Source organism: Solanum dulcamara, chromosome 7 (genome assembly GCF_947179165.1).
Source record: "Solanum dulcamara chromosome 7, daSolDulc1.2, whole genome shotgun sequence".
NCBI classification, from domain to species: domain Eukaryota; kingdom Viridiplantae; phylum Streptophyta; class Magnoliopsida; order Solanales; family Solanaceae; genus Solanum; species Solanum dulcamara.
This window is the reverse complement of record NC_077243.1, coordinates 13,821,333-13,836,643: the sequence shown is the minus strand read 5'-3', so window position 1 is coordinate 13,836,643 and position 15,311 is coordinate 13,821,333. Positions and strand designations below refer to the sequence as shown.

Genomic DNA, 15,311 nt, shown 5'->3' with positions numbered 1-15,311 from the left:
CTTCCTTTTTCCACTCTTCATTGTTATTTCGCTTGTGCCCTTCTCTGTACCTATCTCTCCTCCATCCATCATGATAGTTGTTGTCCCTCCTGTTAGCCTTGTTGTTCCTTTCTGAGGGATATCCAACTAGCTTGTAGCAATCCTTCTTTGTGTGATTTCGCATGTGGCAATTTTCACAGAACATTGAAATGCCGCCCTTATAGTTATCATTTCTTCTGACTTGCATTGCTACTGGGATAGATTTCTCTGCATTCAACTGTTGACTTTCATCCTGCACTATCAAGGCATAAGCCTGATTTACAGATGGTGCATTGGACTTCATCAAAATCTGCCTCTTAGCTTGATCATAAAATTCGTTCAGACCACTCAAAAATTGCATTAATCTCTACTCTTGCAGATACTCAATATAATCATTAGACTTTGGACAGCCACAATTCGGTGAAGGGGCTATCAAATCAAACTCACTCCATAACTCCTTCAATTTTGAGAAGTACATTGACACCGGGTTGGTTCCCTGTTTAAGATTCGCAATGGCCGTGTGCACCTGAAATGTTCGTACTCGATTCACCTTATCAAAGCTTTCCTTCAGGTCCTCCCAAACCAAATGCGCATTTGATGCATATATAATACCACTCAACAAGTTCTCCGACACTGTATTCATGATCCACGAGAGCACAATCGCGTTCACCGTCTCCCACTGTTCGTGAAGAGATTCATCCAACGATTCCTTCTTGCATGTTCCAGTTACGAACCCTTGCTTCTTCTTAGCCAAAAGCGAGATCCTCATAGTTCGTCTCCATACTCCGTAGTTCTCAGATCCGATGAGTTTCACCGGTGCTAGAACACATCCCGAAGTGTCCGATGGGTGCACATACAGGGGATGGCCATGCTCTATGACTACTCTTTCACCTTGCGAAAGATCTCCCATTTTCTGCAGTTTTTTCTTTACTGCTCGTCGTCTCCGAGCTCTTATGGCTCCGAGCTCTTATGGCTTCTCCGGCTAATCTCGTCCTCTTCGATAAACTCCAGTCTTCAATTGGTGACCTGCTCTGATACCATGTTCGATGATCGATGGAACCTGTGGAAGAAGAAGAAAGGAGATGAAGAGAAGAGATGAGGATGAAGAGAAGAGGCGGAGAGCAAATTAGGTCTTCACTGTGTGTATTCCAAAATGGGAAATGAATTGTACACTGAGAAATATCTACACTTCCTGTACATATACAATTTCTTAATTAGTGTGGGCCCCACTATCTTAACAAACTATTAACAACTAACTAACAATCAATCATCTAACAAGAATCAGCTAACTATTCTCAACTAACTAACAACTAATTATCTTCAATATAATCATTTCGAATTTTCCATAAATACCACAAGGTGAAGGGTATAAGAAGAGTTGAGGGGAAATTTCGAGGGCATTTGCTAGCACTAATAATCTTAAGAAGCCTTTTAAGAAAATCAAAAGGAGTAGGAGAGTCCCGAGTTATAATATTAATCTGCTGCTGGAGATTGAAAATTGAAAATTTTCCAACAGTGAATAGCATTTGTGCATTAGAAAAAAATATGGCCAATTGTTTCTTCCATATCCCTATTGCATATACCCCATGTATGAGTCGGTATTAAATTGAATTTATATAAATGCGAGTTAGTTGGAAGACGATTATGAGCACAAAGTCAAAGAAAAGTTGTAATTTTTAGAGGAAATTTAAGATTCCAAATCCATCTAAACATACATATTTTAAAGACCTCAAGATAATTTATCTTGAAAATGAGGAACAGTAGGAAGATAAAGCTTTTATATAGCTTGGATGAGGTGATCAGGAAGCCTAATGGAACAATTCCAAAGCGCCCAAGAGTCATGGTTAATAATTGATGAAACAGTAGCTTGATTTTCTCCTCTCAAAAGAGGACCCTGAACTTGATCTCGTAACTTAAGTCTTGGAGCAATCCAAGTACCAATCCAAAGCTTTATGTTATGTCCATTTGCAGGATGCCAAACTAAACCTGATTGACACTGTTTTTAGCCCTCACAATGTACTTCCAAGTAGGAGACAGAGTCTTTATTTGTCTATTAATAATAATAGAGTATTTATTAATCAAAATGGATGCCCAGGTAGTAGTCGAGTTTTAAAATAAACGTCAAGCAGTACAAGCTAGTAAAGCTTTATTCTTATAATGAAGATTTTGTATACCTAGACCATCCTAAGCACGAGATTTAGTGGCGGTATCCCAACTAATAAGATGAATTTTACGTTTCTTAGAAGTAGAACCCCAAAGGAAAAGGTGTTGGTAGCGTTCTAGGTGGTGAATAATATTTTTAGGAAGAGAAATAGTTTGCATGATATGATTGCATTTAAATGCACACATCTCTATTATTCATAAAAATTTACATAATATTTTAGAGAACATTAATAGTTAACACAATATAGTCTCAATTTTAAGTAACATTTAAAAAATAATCACATACATGTTGAATATATTTTAGAGATATTTTGAAGTGAAAAATGGCTTTACATATTTTTTAAAAATTCTCATATTATTTACCGTTTCTTAATTTTTCACCACTATGTATAGTATTAATAATTTTAGACATTTAAATACTTTAAATATATTTTGAAGTGAAAAATGACTTGATCTACTTGGACCCTTAATTGAACTAATGTCACTGATTGTTATTCTTTCTTTGTTAAAGTTATGTCAATTTATTTTTTTACTTCTCTTTGTATTGAATGTTGCTAAGTTTTTATTGGTAATTTGAGCTACAAGACGATGGGAAGAAAATGGTGGTTACCATTATTGAAAAAGAAAACACAACCATGTTTTGAAAATAATAATAACAAAGACTTGAAAGATAGATGAAACATATTATATACAATATCTTTCTTAAATGCGGCTTAGATGGTTTGGGCATGTGAAGAGGAGAGACACAGATGACCCAGTGCGGAGGTGTAAGAGGTTGGACATGGATGGTTTCAGAAGAGGTAGGGGTAGGCCGAAGAAATATTGGGGAGAGATGATTAGACAGGACATGGCGCAGTTACAGCTTACCGAAGACATGACCTTAGATAGGAGAGTGTGAAGGACCCACATTAGGGTAGAAGGCTAGTACATAGTCTTGTTATTCTTTCTTATTAGTAGGCACTTTATCACATTATGATTTCTTGTGCTCTAATTTCTGTTATTATTTATTACTTTCGGTACTTCTATACTCAGATTACTCTATTTTATCTGTAAAGCTTTCGTTATTTGCTTTCCAAATCGCTTCGAATTTCTTAGCCTTATCTGACCTCTTTTTATGCTTTTATTGAACCGAGAGTCTTTCGGAAACAACCGTCCTACCTTAGTAAGGTCTGCATACACTTTACCCTCCCCAAACTCTACGTTGTGGAATTTCACTGGGTTGTTATTGTTGTTATCCTTCTTAAAATTAGTTATCGATCTTGCAAAATGATAATATTTTATTTAGATAATTCTAAAGTGGTTATATGAGTCTCACAAATGCAATTGAAACTACTTATCAAAGATCTTTTGCAGACAAGGTCATTATGAATATTACCATGTTTTACGAGACAATTTTACAAATAATTATTAACTTTCATTTAGTTTCATTAAATTATTTTTTATAATAAAAAAACTAACTTATTGTTATCTAAATATATTATAACCAAAGAATTCTATAATCAGGGACGAAGCTAGTATAGAGTTTATGAATTCGATCAAACCCAATAACTTTATTTAAATTTATATTTGTCTTAAAAAATTTATTAAATATATATATAAATTATTTAATTTAGAATTCATCAACTTTAAATAATATTTAAAGTTTAAATTCTAATTTCGGTTCGGTGAGAATATTACCTTTATTTAGAGGTTTAAACGAATTAAGGTTGCCATCCTATGAAGGAAATGCTTATGTAAGTGTGGTCCGGTGTGTAACATGCTTAAAGTGCAACCATAGTCACTTTTTACTTTACTTTTGTGTCCTTATTGGGATCTTCTTAGTACCTTTTACTCATGAGAAATTTCGTCCCTCGTGTTTGAGGGTATATTTGATTGCATAATAAATAAATGTGTTTTTTAAATTTAGTTTTATTTGATATTTTTTTTAAAAAAATTAAATAAGAATAAATAGGCAGTTAAATTTGTATAGAATTGAATAAGTAAATTCACATGTTTTATTTGGCGTTCTACGTGATAATTTGCATCTTACGTGTATTATGCCACATAAAATGCATGTGTTTAGTTGTTCAATTTTATATAAGTTTAAATATCTACTTATGTACACTCAAAATTGAAGGACATTGATGCTAACTAATGCTATGTTAAATGGGGTGTGTGTGTGTGTCTCTCTCTCTCTATCTATCTATCTATCTATCTATCTATCTATATATATATTTATTTATTTATTTTTTAAAAAAACTATTTAGTACTTTTTATTTATGTTTAGTTTGATGTAGCTTATTGACGTGTAATCTGCTATTTTTTAAATATCTTTCTAGTGTTTAGTATAACTTTTTATTTATTTCTTGATAAATTCGTTTCATTATTTTGGTCAAATTTAACAAATATAAATTGTTAAATATTTAAAAAGATTGAACAAGTTTATTTTTGATAAATTTAAATGACTAAAATGATTCAATGTATATTTAAGAAATTATTTTGAACACACTCTCAAATACTAAAAATCAAATATTTTAGAAAAAACAGACAAGTAATATGAGACGAGGGATTAGTAGTGAAATAAGAAAAAAGAGAGTAGTAAAATAGGAAAGAAAATAAAATATGAATCTTGGTCGACATGAAAACTGCCACGTTGTTGTATCCAGAAAGTTTGGGAAATCTTGCCAGTTGCCACCCAAATTCACACTTCTCAATAAAAGTTCTCTTTTTGCTTTCCCCTGCCACCACTCTCTTGGATCGCACGCACGAATCTTGGAATCATACCCATTTCACCTTCCTTAAATTCTGCAAAAATTGTTTGAACCATTGAATCTTATTAAAGGTAGCATCTCTTGGGTTCTTGATACCTTACTGTACTAACAATATATATATATATATATGCATCACATCAAGTTAATCTCTTTTGGAGTAATAAGTTATGGTATCATCATCTGAGACTATTAGAGAAAGATGGAGAAGAAAAAGGGGTGGTGGCAATGAGAGTGAAGGGATGAGGAAATTGCTGTTAGGGTTAGGGTTCTTGGTGCAGGGATTTAGGTGTTTCCCTTGGATGGCAGTTAATTTCTTTCTCAAAGATGGCCTTAATGTTGACCCATCTACACTACAGATCCTACAGAGTTCTGCCAATCTACCAATGGTGGCTAAGCCTTTCTATGGAATTCTCTCTGATTCTTTTTACATTTTTGGACAGCATCGTGTTCCTTACATTGCCTTTGGAGGTGCACGCACTCTCTGTTTCTCTTATTGCTTGTTTTACTTAGCTCTGTTTCCTTCTCTTTAATTGCTTTATTATTAGTGAAAACAACTTGCTTGTTCCATGTACAGAGTGCTTTTGCAAGCAGCATGGGGTTAAGGACATGCATAGTTAGAAAAATAAAATATGGATCTTTTTAGTAATACATAGCCACACTTCCATGTCCTATGTAGATTCTTAGTTTCTGGTGTCCTTAAGGAATGCGAATTTCTGCCAAGTTATCTGTTCTGGAGGTTGTATTTACTTTGTAGACTCTTGTATGATTCTCCAGAAATTAGATGTTTTAGTTCACGGGATTGAGCCGTGGAATCAGCCACTGACCCTCACGTTAGTGTAAGCTGCCTACCTAAGGTACGCCCTTCCCAGGACTCTAGGTAAACGCAGGATGTTTCATGCACCAGACTGCCCTTTTTACAAAATATGAAATTGAAAAATTCATTGTTCTGCTTCAACAGTTGGGAACTGATGATATGTCTGATCAATAAGTAAGTTCGTTGTTAAGAATTCTATGCAGCATTCCTATAGTAAGAGAAGGAACAGAATAGGAGAATTTCGTTATCCATTTTCTGCATTGTGTATTGGAAGTTGACGGGAGATAAGGTTTCCCTAAATAAATCATTTTACATTTTATTGTAGTTAAGTGTAGGCATGCCAATTAATATGCATTTGGGCTCACTTGATTTTACTTTGGTGCAGCATTTTTGCAGGCAGTGTCATGGATTGCTATATTCCTCTCCCCTTCAAATATTTCATTTTTTACGATCACTCTGTATCTCTTGCTTGGAAACTTGGGGGCGTCGGTAGTTGAGGTTGCCAATGATGCAATGGTTACGGAGTTAGGAAAACCACCTAGTTCATCATCCAAAAATAGTCCACATTCTTCATCAGGCCAGCTCCAGTCATTTGTTTGGATTGCCTCATCTGTCGGTGGAGTTCTTGGAAACCTTGCAGGCGGTATTGCCATTGATCGTTTTTCCCCTCAAGTGATGTTCCTTATGTTTGGCATTCTCTTAAGTATTCAATTTCTGGTTACAATTTTTATTCATGAGAGCTCCTTGGACCTTCCCAAGAGTCCATCAAATCGAGGAATCAAAAAGCAACTTTCAGAGCTTCTAGTTGCATTGCAGAAACCAGAGATCTATTATTCGATTACCTGGTTTGCAGCTTCTTATGCAATGATTCCATCACTAACTGGGACGATGTTCTATTACCAGACAGAGCATTTAGGTATTGAATCATCAGTGTTGGGTATATCTAAAGTATTTGGGCAGGCTGCAATGCTGTTGTGGGGTATAATCTACAATAAGAACCTCAAATCAATGTCCCCTAGGAAGCTAATCTCTGCAATTCAGGCTACAATGGCTGTTTTCATGTTTTCGGATTTCTTATTTGTGAAAGGGGTGTACAGGATGTTTGGTATTCCTGACTCATTGTATGTGGTGCTCTTCTCCGGATTATTGGAGGTTCTCTACTTCTTTAAGATCTTACCCTTCAGTGTTGTAATGGCACAGCTCTGCCCACTGGGATGCGAAGGATCTGTCATGGCATTTCTCATGTCCGCATTAGCTCTGGCTATTATTATAAGTGGTTATCTTGGTGTCGCGCTGTCCTCGTTTTTCCAGGTGACAGGGAATGACTTCTCGGGCCTACGACATGCCCTGTTAATTCAGGCAGTATGTACTCTGTTGCCACTTTATTGGTCATCGTGCATACCTGATGGTGTCAAGCCTAAAACCAAACCAAAAGAAGGTTGATCAGCTGTGGCAGTGAGTGATACTCAATTCAGCTCAGCAGTAAGTAGTTCAAACTTACCTTCCCCTCGGCCTTCTCCAACTTCTTACAGCTATAATTATCGTTCCAGAAGAATCTCATTCGGAACTTTGGGAGGAAATTTACTTTATAATACATATAGAGTTACACACGTGAATACCTTATAGTTTAGTTTTTTTGGTTAGTACTATCCAAATTTTAGCATTGTGTCTTTTGTATTAGCATGAGTTATTTGGTAATTTAATTGGATTATGGCTTTAGCTACAATTAGCCTCATTGTTAATGTTGTCTTCAGTTCAAATAATCCATGTACTCGTAAAAGTTGGGATCGATTTATACAATTCCTTGTCAGTTGCAGATTTGCAATTTCGTGTTATCAGACTGTAGGTTGACATTATTTTTCATAGTACTTACTGACAGTTTCAGCTTTTCTTTCTCTTAATTCTGATTTGGTTATTACTATTTAATGATCATTTGCATGACTTGTAAGCATATGATTTATTTTTAATGAGATTTGAAGCTGTCAATAGCTTCTCCACCATGTCTTTGAAGTTTGAACCAAACAACAATGTAAAGAGCTGTTAGAACTGGTGGGTGACGAGCAATTTAATAAAGCAATGGACCATCTGAAACTTAATTAAGTGATTGTTTTACTATCTAATCTTTGATGGGCAGATACCTGTATTTGTGAGGAGTAACAGGTACTTGATGATTTAATTTAAATGTGCACAAACTTATCTAGATACCAAAAAAAAAAAAAAGAACAAAAATGGACTAGAATAAAAAACGCCTTGATATTCAGTATTTGAGATTTAGATGGTAGTACTATAGTAAGTATGAAAAGGAAGTATATATTATGTATATATACATAATAATTTTTTATTATCTCCTATCTCAGCAAACAATCTTCTCTTTGCTCTTTGCACGTCACGCATCCTAAAATATATGGTACACAAAAATGTCCGCTACATCTTTCTGTCTCTTCACATACATATTTGGGGGCCTGGTTTCAGGGAGAGGGTGGTCAAGAATGTGTCGGGGTCTTTATCTGTACGTTCTCCTCATCAGAAAAGTAAGTTGGAGATGCAGAATTCTCGCAATATATGTACATTCAATTGTATTATAGTCGCAGCAAATGTTCCAAATTACTGTTTGATCAACATTGCGTCTAGACGCCCTTTCCTTGCAGCATGTTTTAGTTTCTCAAGTGCAACTAATCCCACCTGCCTGACCCTCTCTCTGGACAAACCTATCCTGTTAAACAAACAAAAATAAGGATTTAGAACAACACTTTGACGTGTATGCATTATGTATGTCAAAAAACAAAACATGTGTGAAGTATGGGTGAATGCTTGTGTAAGCTTCCATGTTTTAATATGTGCTCATTCTGAAGCTTGATCAATCTGTGCAGGTTCTTTACATTCCGATGATTACTTAATTGTTTCTCATGATCAGATGGCGATTGTGGCAACCTGAATACCTGACGTGCTTCATGTGTAATACTATTTCATTTTGGCTTCTAAGAGATAACAGTTCTAGTCTTCTAAAATATCCAAAATGAACCCTAGGTAAACATGTGAGATATAATGTAACAACATAAATACTTTTATCAAGATCAACGGATGGGACAAGTAATATCTTCTTGCAAATTAACAACCACGGATATTTGACTCTTTACCTTTTACTAATATCCTCCCACGTGAGACATTCACTGTCCAGACCATAGTACAGTCGGATAATCTCTCTCTCCCGTTCCCTAAGAGTTGATGAAATGAGACTGTTTACTTCATCCTGTAAAATTTAAAACATCAGAAAAGACATTTCTTCACCAGCATTATAAACGTGTGAATCATCATACATTGTTAAAAAAAGAGTTGGTAGAAGCATATAATGATTCCTTTTCCTCTGAAGCAAACCTGATGAAACTTTCTAAACAATTTAGTTACTAGTGAGTTTCTCATTACATGATACATACTGATACTCTCCTTATAACTGACAGATTAGCCCTTCCTTCCATAGGAAATGGCGAAAGAAGATGAGCAAAACCAAAAGCATGACACTTTAGGCATCTAAAACTCTAGAAGAGACTCCTGAGACAACACAAGTTTATATAAAGCAATATATGTGGAACCCAAGGATAGATAACAGGATCGGCATGGGAAGGTCACAATTAACCGCTATCAAATAAAGGTATGAAGAATGTGTGGCAAGAGCCTATTTTCCCATGAGAATATGCTTTGGAATCTACACATCATTATGAGCCGATGTACAAATATCAGAACTGCATTGCAGTTGAGGAGGATATCTAAGGGAAACAATGCTTGGCAAAGAATATTAGAATTGAACTCCATTAGGAAGTAGGAATATCTCTGGAGATACATCTATTAAGGTGCAACGACTATTTTTTTCTTATTATTCCTGTATCAAAGTTAGCAAACCAAAAACAATAAAGATGAAAAATAAAAAAAAAATAGTATCTGAGTTCACAGAATTCATTGTGTGTTCTTGAGGAATTTAATTTCCTCACTGTACCCGAGGTTATGGATTATTTCCATCTAAAGATAAAATGAATAAACTATTAAAGAAGTAGTGGTACCTCAAACTTCAATAATTTCAGAACTTAAAAGCCAGCAACAAAAATCACATAAAGACTCAACTTTGATTGTAAGAAAATATATGCAGAAGAGGGAGAAATTCAATCATAAAAAATGAGAGGAAAATCTTCTATTTATAGACAACAAAGGGTAGTGTGAACAGGTGCTTATTGTGGCTTATCGAAAAGATCACAACCATTTTGAAAAGTCACAACCCTTCACAAAAGTCACAACCTTTCAGAAAAGTTGCAACTCTATGAAAAAGTCACAATTTTTTAGAAAAGTCACAACCTTTCGGAACGGTCACAACCTTTTATTTCCCATTCACACCTTTAAAACCCAACATTTCTCTCATTGGCTTGGTGCCTTGGTGTAGGGGGATAACCAGAAAATAAACATATTCCAGTAGTTTGCTCATGGAGAACTCTTTTTTTTTATGTCCCCAGGTTAGATATTACCAAGTACCATTTATATGTCAACTATTTCACTTGTGAAAGCTATGCTTCACTAAATTACCTTAATTGCCCATACATCAACACCGTGCCATGGGTTGTTCTCCAGGTGGTTATCAGCGATGTACTGCAGAAAAGAGGAAACGAAAAGATAAATAAATAAAGAAATGAGATCATGAAACAATGTTCAGTAATGACGTGTTGGCTGATAAAAAGAATACACGAGGCCTCAAGAACCTCAGGCTCTTGGATTCAAATCCCTAGTAGCAGGATAGTTCCATACAGTTACAGTTCACCTTTATGTGAGTAAACATAATGGCCGGACATGTACCAGTTAATTCCTTTTTGTTAAGATTTGTACATCTCCCCCAGAAAAGAGATACTTTTGATTCCATTCTGTCAATAATTTTTGAGAATTGAATCTAAATTTCTACTAGCCAATACCGTAAATATCAACTCACATATCAAACAGATTGTCAATGTGCACTTTTTAAGATGCAAGGTGGCGCTTGAATTATTTGCTAAAATCCAGAAAAGTTATCAACCCTAATGTTAAGTACATTACGTGAACATTTGGAGTTCAAACTTACACTATGGAGAGTTTCTCCGGGCAGACCATTTAAAGAGGGAAATGCTTCCCTGTCAAGTGAATACACCTTGCTGCTTACCTGTAAAATGGAAATGTTTAAGAAACCTTTTTTTGAAAAATGAGCTGGACAAGTTTAAGCTACACAATTATTATACCTCAGTTGCATTCCTGACTTTCTTCTGGGACATATTCAGGCATGCAGCTATATTCTGGTGATCAAATGGAACACGAGCCAGTAAGAAGAAAACCACTTAATACCTCAAAACCAACTTCATAAGTGACATGAAAAGTGTTTAAATATCTTCTAACATATCAAAATTTTGACAGAACTTACATTTACAGATGGAGTTATTCCCTTCTCTTCAAGCCTCATTTTTGCATTACGGATTAGACCGAGTCTTTCATGCAGATGTGTTGGCAATCTTAAGGTTCTTGAATTCTCAACCAGGGTTCTGGAGACACCCTGAGCATGGGGCAGAAAAAGTTAGGAAAGGTCCCGACACTATTACAAATTTGTGATCCGATAAAAGACCTCTATGAATGAAAGGTGCATGATAATTCTTGCCAAAACGAAAGGAAAGATGAACTTAATTGTTTTGGAGAAACTAGAAATGAGGAAGCATGAGAAATAATTTGTTGGTTGAAATCTTTTGTCTCACTTTGTCGGTTGAGAATCTAGATAAACAATGAATGTACCTGGCGAATCCACCAATAAACGTAAGTTGAGATTTTGTATCCTTTAGAGGGATCAAATTTCTCTATCCCACGAAGAAGTCCAATAAGGCCTCCCTATATGAGGATGAAGCAAATTTTGATTTTGAACTATATTCATCAATGTACAAGTGTAAGAAATTAGCATATCTAACTTTTGAATGCACAACATTTGAGTCACCTGAACAAGATCAGCCATTTCAGCACCCATGTTATCATATCTTTGAGCAATTGACATGACAAGACGAACATTGCTCATTGAAAGCCTTTCTCTTGCCAAGGAACACTCGATCAATGTAGATTGTAAATCAGTACGGGACATTTTCAAGGAAAGAGCAAGTTGATCATCAGAAGGCTCACATCCCAGTCTTTCCTTCAGCCTAAAGTTTTCCATGGTTTCATAGTAACAGAGTAAGTCATCTTTAACAGCTTAAGAAATAGCATCACAAAGGGAACAAATTTTACAATCATAGCTCAGTATCCTTCCGACTCCTATGTCCTACCTTTCTCCTCACATGCTTTATTGATCGGTGTTAACAATCTAAAATCAAATTTTGTGAAGATCATCTCATTTTCGAAATAAATGATTTTATAGAAGCACGCAAGCAGTCGGACAATCTGAAATTGACTGTTTCTGTACTTGATTATAAAGATTAGTTTCATGTCTATGTTTTGCTTGGACAAAAAGCTATATAGTGGAACCAATGCAGACAGTTTTCTTTTAGTTCATTTTTGTTCTTATGCACTAAATTTTGTTAGTATTAAAGATCAGCTACTAAATCTCTGGTTTACACTTGAGAGAAGAGGAAAGGTGAAGGTGGATTAGGCTTGTGAAGTTAGTTACCTTGATTTTTGCTCTTCCACATGAAGACCAACTTGAATCTTTTTGGATAGTTGAAGCACTTCAGTGTGTGTGAGCAGCTCTTCACTTACTACACCCTTAACATAACCTTTTATGCGATTTTGAAGTAGCTCTGGACCAATTATTGATCTAAGCGGCTTGGTTGCACTGGTAGGTATAACTGAACTTTTTCGACCAAGAAATCTTTGTCTAGAATCCATTCTCCTCCGCCTAGCAGATGTCCCTGAGCAAGTAATATTCATCTTCTTGCAGTTCTTTTCATGTTGTGGAGAAGCAGTCAATGTCTCTTCAGCAGAAAGATTCCACTGCTTTTCAAGCATGGACTTCTGCAGCAAGAGGAGAACCTCCACCGAATCATCGCTTTCATTCTGCAATTGTTCAAACCTTTTAAACCAGGACTGCACATCAGAAGGGTCGGATGCAACGTCCGCGTGCTCTTTAAGAGCCTTGGCAGATTGTAGTTTTCGACTGGATACACAACTGGGGCTATAATCGGATGACTTCTTCGCTGTGATCACATTCTTAACAGAAGGAACCTGATGGCAGGGCAAACTATGATCACTGCTACAAGATAGCTTTTCATTAAGATCAGAATAATAGAAGGAAGAACTTAAGAGTCTTTTTCCTGCACTCAGTCCAATAACTGCTGCTGTGGCCATCATGACGGCTATCCCTTTCTAAAAATCCAAGACCATCACACGTCGCCTAACAAGGAAGATTGAATTATCACAATATCAACTTATGACCAAGTTGCTACGCTGATTTATCTACTTAATCACTTTCTGCAGGTAGTCCCACAAAGAAAAAATTCAGTAGAGAGGGTTAGCTCAACAAACAAAGAAAGCAAGCAGAAATTTGGACAAACATAACAAATCCACTTTTTCTAAACATTCAAAAAAAAAATTAGTTTTTTGGTCTTGTTTTCTTTTGAAAGCAACGAATTTATGTCAGTTTCAGTGAAGTACCTTTCTAAGGAAGTGAAATCAAAAGCTTCAGGAAAGTTGTACCATGAAATGTCAACTCAAATAATTCACCGTTAAATAAAGTAATCGAAATTTGCAATCTTATCCTATACAATTTTTTTATAGTAGTGGTGTCCGGGCCAGCTGCTGTTCCAGTTCCGGAAGAAGAAGCAAGATCTCTGCACGTGGTCCCCTCTGAAATCTCGGGTTTTTGAAAACGAATTTCTTGAATTTTTATATATCTATTTTTCATATAGATCTATGTTCCAATGTATCTCAGCCTTTCTGCAAGTTCCAATTTAGAAGGCTGAAATTGACCATCGGGTCGATCAGAATGTCCTTATTTCACAGCGCTATGCTCTAGCTCCAAGATTTTGCTCTTATTGTTAGCTCTTTTCCTTTTATGCTGACACTGAAGAAGAAAGATCAGATGCGTTGGACTTCTTTATTTTTGGAGTTATTTGAAAGCAGTTTTCCTGCTAATTCCAAAGCCGGTCTCAATACATAAAAAGGGACATTTTTTCTTTCTGATAATACGCTTGTCGGGATAGAGAAGAATGACGGATGCTGGATGGAGAAGAGAGGTAAGGATTCGGATTGGTTTGAGCGCCGTATAGGGCCCTTTCTACCATCCTGCGACGATATGTATGCAATCACAGGCAAAGCTTCATTTGCTTCACTACAAACAAGTTAAGAGTTTGTTGCAACAGAATTGATACTACTATTTCTTATTTATTAAATTGATAGGAGGAAAATGAAAATAACGCCAGAGGAGAAAACTAGAGAAGGAAAATGTGTGTGTAGTTTTTTTGGATATTAGAGATCAATAGCCATTGGCTGGAATAGATATGCGGGTCCCACTTAATTGTGGCGTACCTCTTCCTCTTCTTTTTTTTTATAACTTTCTTGTCCTTCCATTAATAATAAATATTAGATAATTCTATTATATTTAGCATTTTTATCTATGTTGAAATTAAATTATAAACTCATCTCATTAATTAGTAGGTCATACTTTTAAAATTTTACGATTCTCAATTCATCTTATTAATTACTAGACCACGCAAATTAGGTAAGAAAGCTAATTTAATGAAAGAGCCTTGTGCAATAATAAGTGTTGCCATGTGGCGTTGTCGATATCAACAACAATAAAAAAGAACTAGGTTGAGGATCAGTATTTCACAAATGGAGGTCCCATTAGCCACGTTTTTTTTTAATTGTCATCGTCTTCATATTTATTCTACTTAGTTGAGGTATATTCCAAACCTCTCCAATTTTTAAAGATTTTACTAGGCGTATGGACTAAAATATTAGTAATATTTGACAAGAAAAAAAATACTATTTGAAGTTTAATTTTTTTCAATTGAAAATTGAAGTTATGTTTAGACATGTATTTAATTTGAAAAAAAGTTACTAATGTTTTTTATCTTCAAAATTTTTACAAAAAACAAACATTATGTTTTTTTTTATATAAAGGAAAATATTTATGAACAAACAGCTCCTTAACCAAGTTCCCTTTTCTAAAATTATTGCTGGCAGTATAATCCACATGTAAAATCAAGAGAGGGTGAGATGTAAGCAAAACGTAAAAGTTGTTTTCAACACACCCTCTATTAACATTAATTATACTCCATTAAATTAGGCTTCAATAAAAATAATGTACTCTTTCTTAATTGACCTTGGTGTGATAATGTCTTTTTTATGTCTTGAAATTGCATTCCATTTATCAAGATAAGTCGCAATTAATCACCACAAAACCTGCAAAAGCTTCAATTGAGATGCGCAGGATAGATTATTGAAATAGAAAACCAAAAACAAAATCAGTATATTATTTTTTATTTTATTTTATGTGAATCAAAAGAAATAGAGATCATTGTAAAAGAATACCATACACTAATATCTACTAAAACCGTCATATTTAGCTTCTGCAGTGAAGATTG

General features: G+C 35.2%; 2 protein-coding genes across 7 annotated transcripts; one reads left to right on the top strand and one right to left on the bottom strand.

Annotated features, from left to right (window-relative positions):
• Window positions 1-4,785: 4,785 nt before the first annotated feature.
• Window positions 4,786-9,680, top strand: LOC129896966 (probable folate-biopterin transporter 7). Of its 3 annotated transcripts, XR_008768090.1 has the most exons (4): window positions 4,786-5,399; window positions 6,131-7,227; window positions 8,616-8,772; window positions 9,204-9,680. XR_008768090.1 is itself a non-coding variant. In XM_055972973.1 (3 exons), the coding sequence occupies exons 1-2, from the start codon at window positions 5,099-5,101 to the stop codon at window positions 7,186-7,188; spliced, it is 1,359 nt and encodes a 452-aa protein (XP_055828948.1). In that variant the 5' UTR covers window positions 4,786-5,098; the 3' UTR covers window positions 7,189-7,227; window positions 8,616-8,875. The 3 variants fall into 3 exon arrangements, 2 of the variants coding, with proteins under 2 accessions (XP_055828948.1, XP_055828947.1); XM_055972973.1 differs by lacking the exon at window positions 9,204-9,680 and having other exon boundaries at window positions 8,616-8,875; XM_055972972.1 differs by lacking the exons at window positions 8,616-8,772; window positions 9,204-9,680 and having other exon boundaries at window positions 6,131-7,646.
• On the bottom strand, window positions 7,979-14,022 carry LOC129896964 (RNA polymerase sigma factor sigA-like). 4 transcript variants are annotated; one of them, XM_055972968.1, is made up of 10 exons: window positions 13,378-14,022; window positions 12,395-13,194; window positions 11,732-11,930; window positions 11,536-11,628; window positions 11,174-11,302; window positions 10,995-11,048; window positions 10,841-10,918; window positions 10,315-10,377; window positions 8,883-8,995; window positions 7,979-8,458 (listed from the first exon to the last, which is right to left on the bottom strand). In XM_055972968.1, exons 2-10 carry the CDS (start codon window positions 13,072-13,074, stop codon window positions 8,350-8,352), a joined length of 1,518 nt encoding a protein of 505 aa, XP_055828943.1. In that variant the 5' UTR covers window positions 13,075-13,194; window positions 13,378-14,022; the 3' UTR covers window positions 7,979-8,349. The 4 variants fall into 4 exon arrangements, with proteins under 4 accessions (XP_055828943.1, XP_055828945.1, XP_055828946.1 ...); XM_055972970.1 differs by having other exon boundaries at window positions 12,395-13,117; XM_055972971.1 differs by lacking the exon at window positions 10,841-10,918.
• Window positions 14,023-15,311: the final 1,289 nt, after the last annotated feature.

Excerpts from the sequence above, each read along its gene's own strand:
- LOC129896964 (XM_055972968.1), bottom strand. The coding sequence starts at position 13,074 with ATGATGGCCACAGCAGCAGTTATTGGACTGAGTGCAGGAAAAAGACTC. Across the intron at positions 11,629-11,731 it reads AAATGGCTGATCTTGTTCAG|GGAGGCCTTATTGGACTTCT; the intron begins GTGACTCAAATG and ends ATCCTCATATAG. Across the intron at positions 8,996-10,314 it reads TTGATGTATGGGCAATTAAG|GATGAAGTAAACAGTCTCAT; the intron begins GTAATTTAGTGA and ends TAAATTTTACAG.
- LOC129896966 (XM_055972973.1), top strand. The coding sequence starts at position 5,099 with ATGGTATCATCATCTGAGACTATTAGAGAAAGATGGAGAAGAAAAAGG. Across the intron at positions 5,400-6,130 it reads TCCTTACATTGCCTTTGGAG|CATTTTTGCAGGCAGTGTCA; the intron begins GTGCACGCACTC and ends ACTTTGGTGCAG.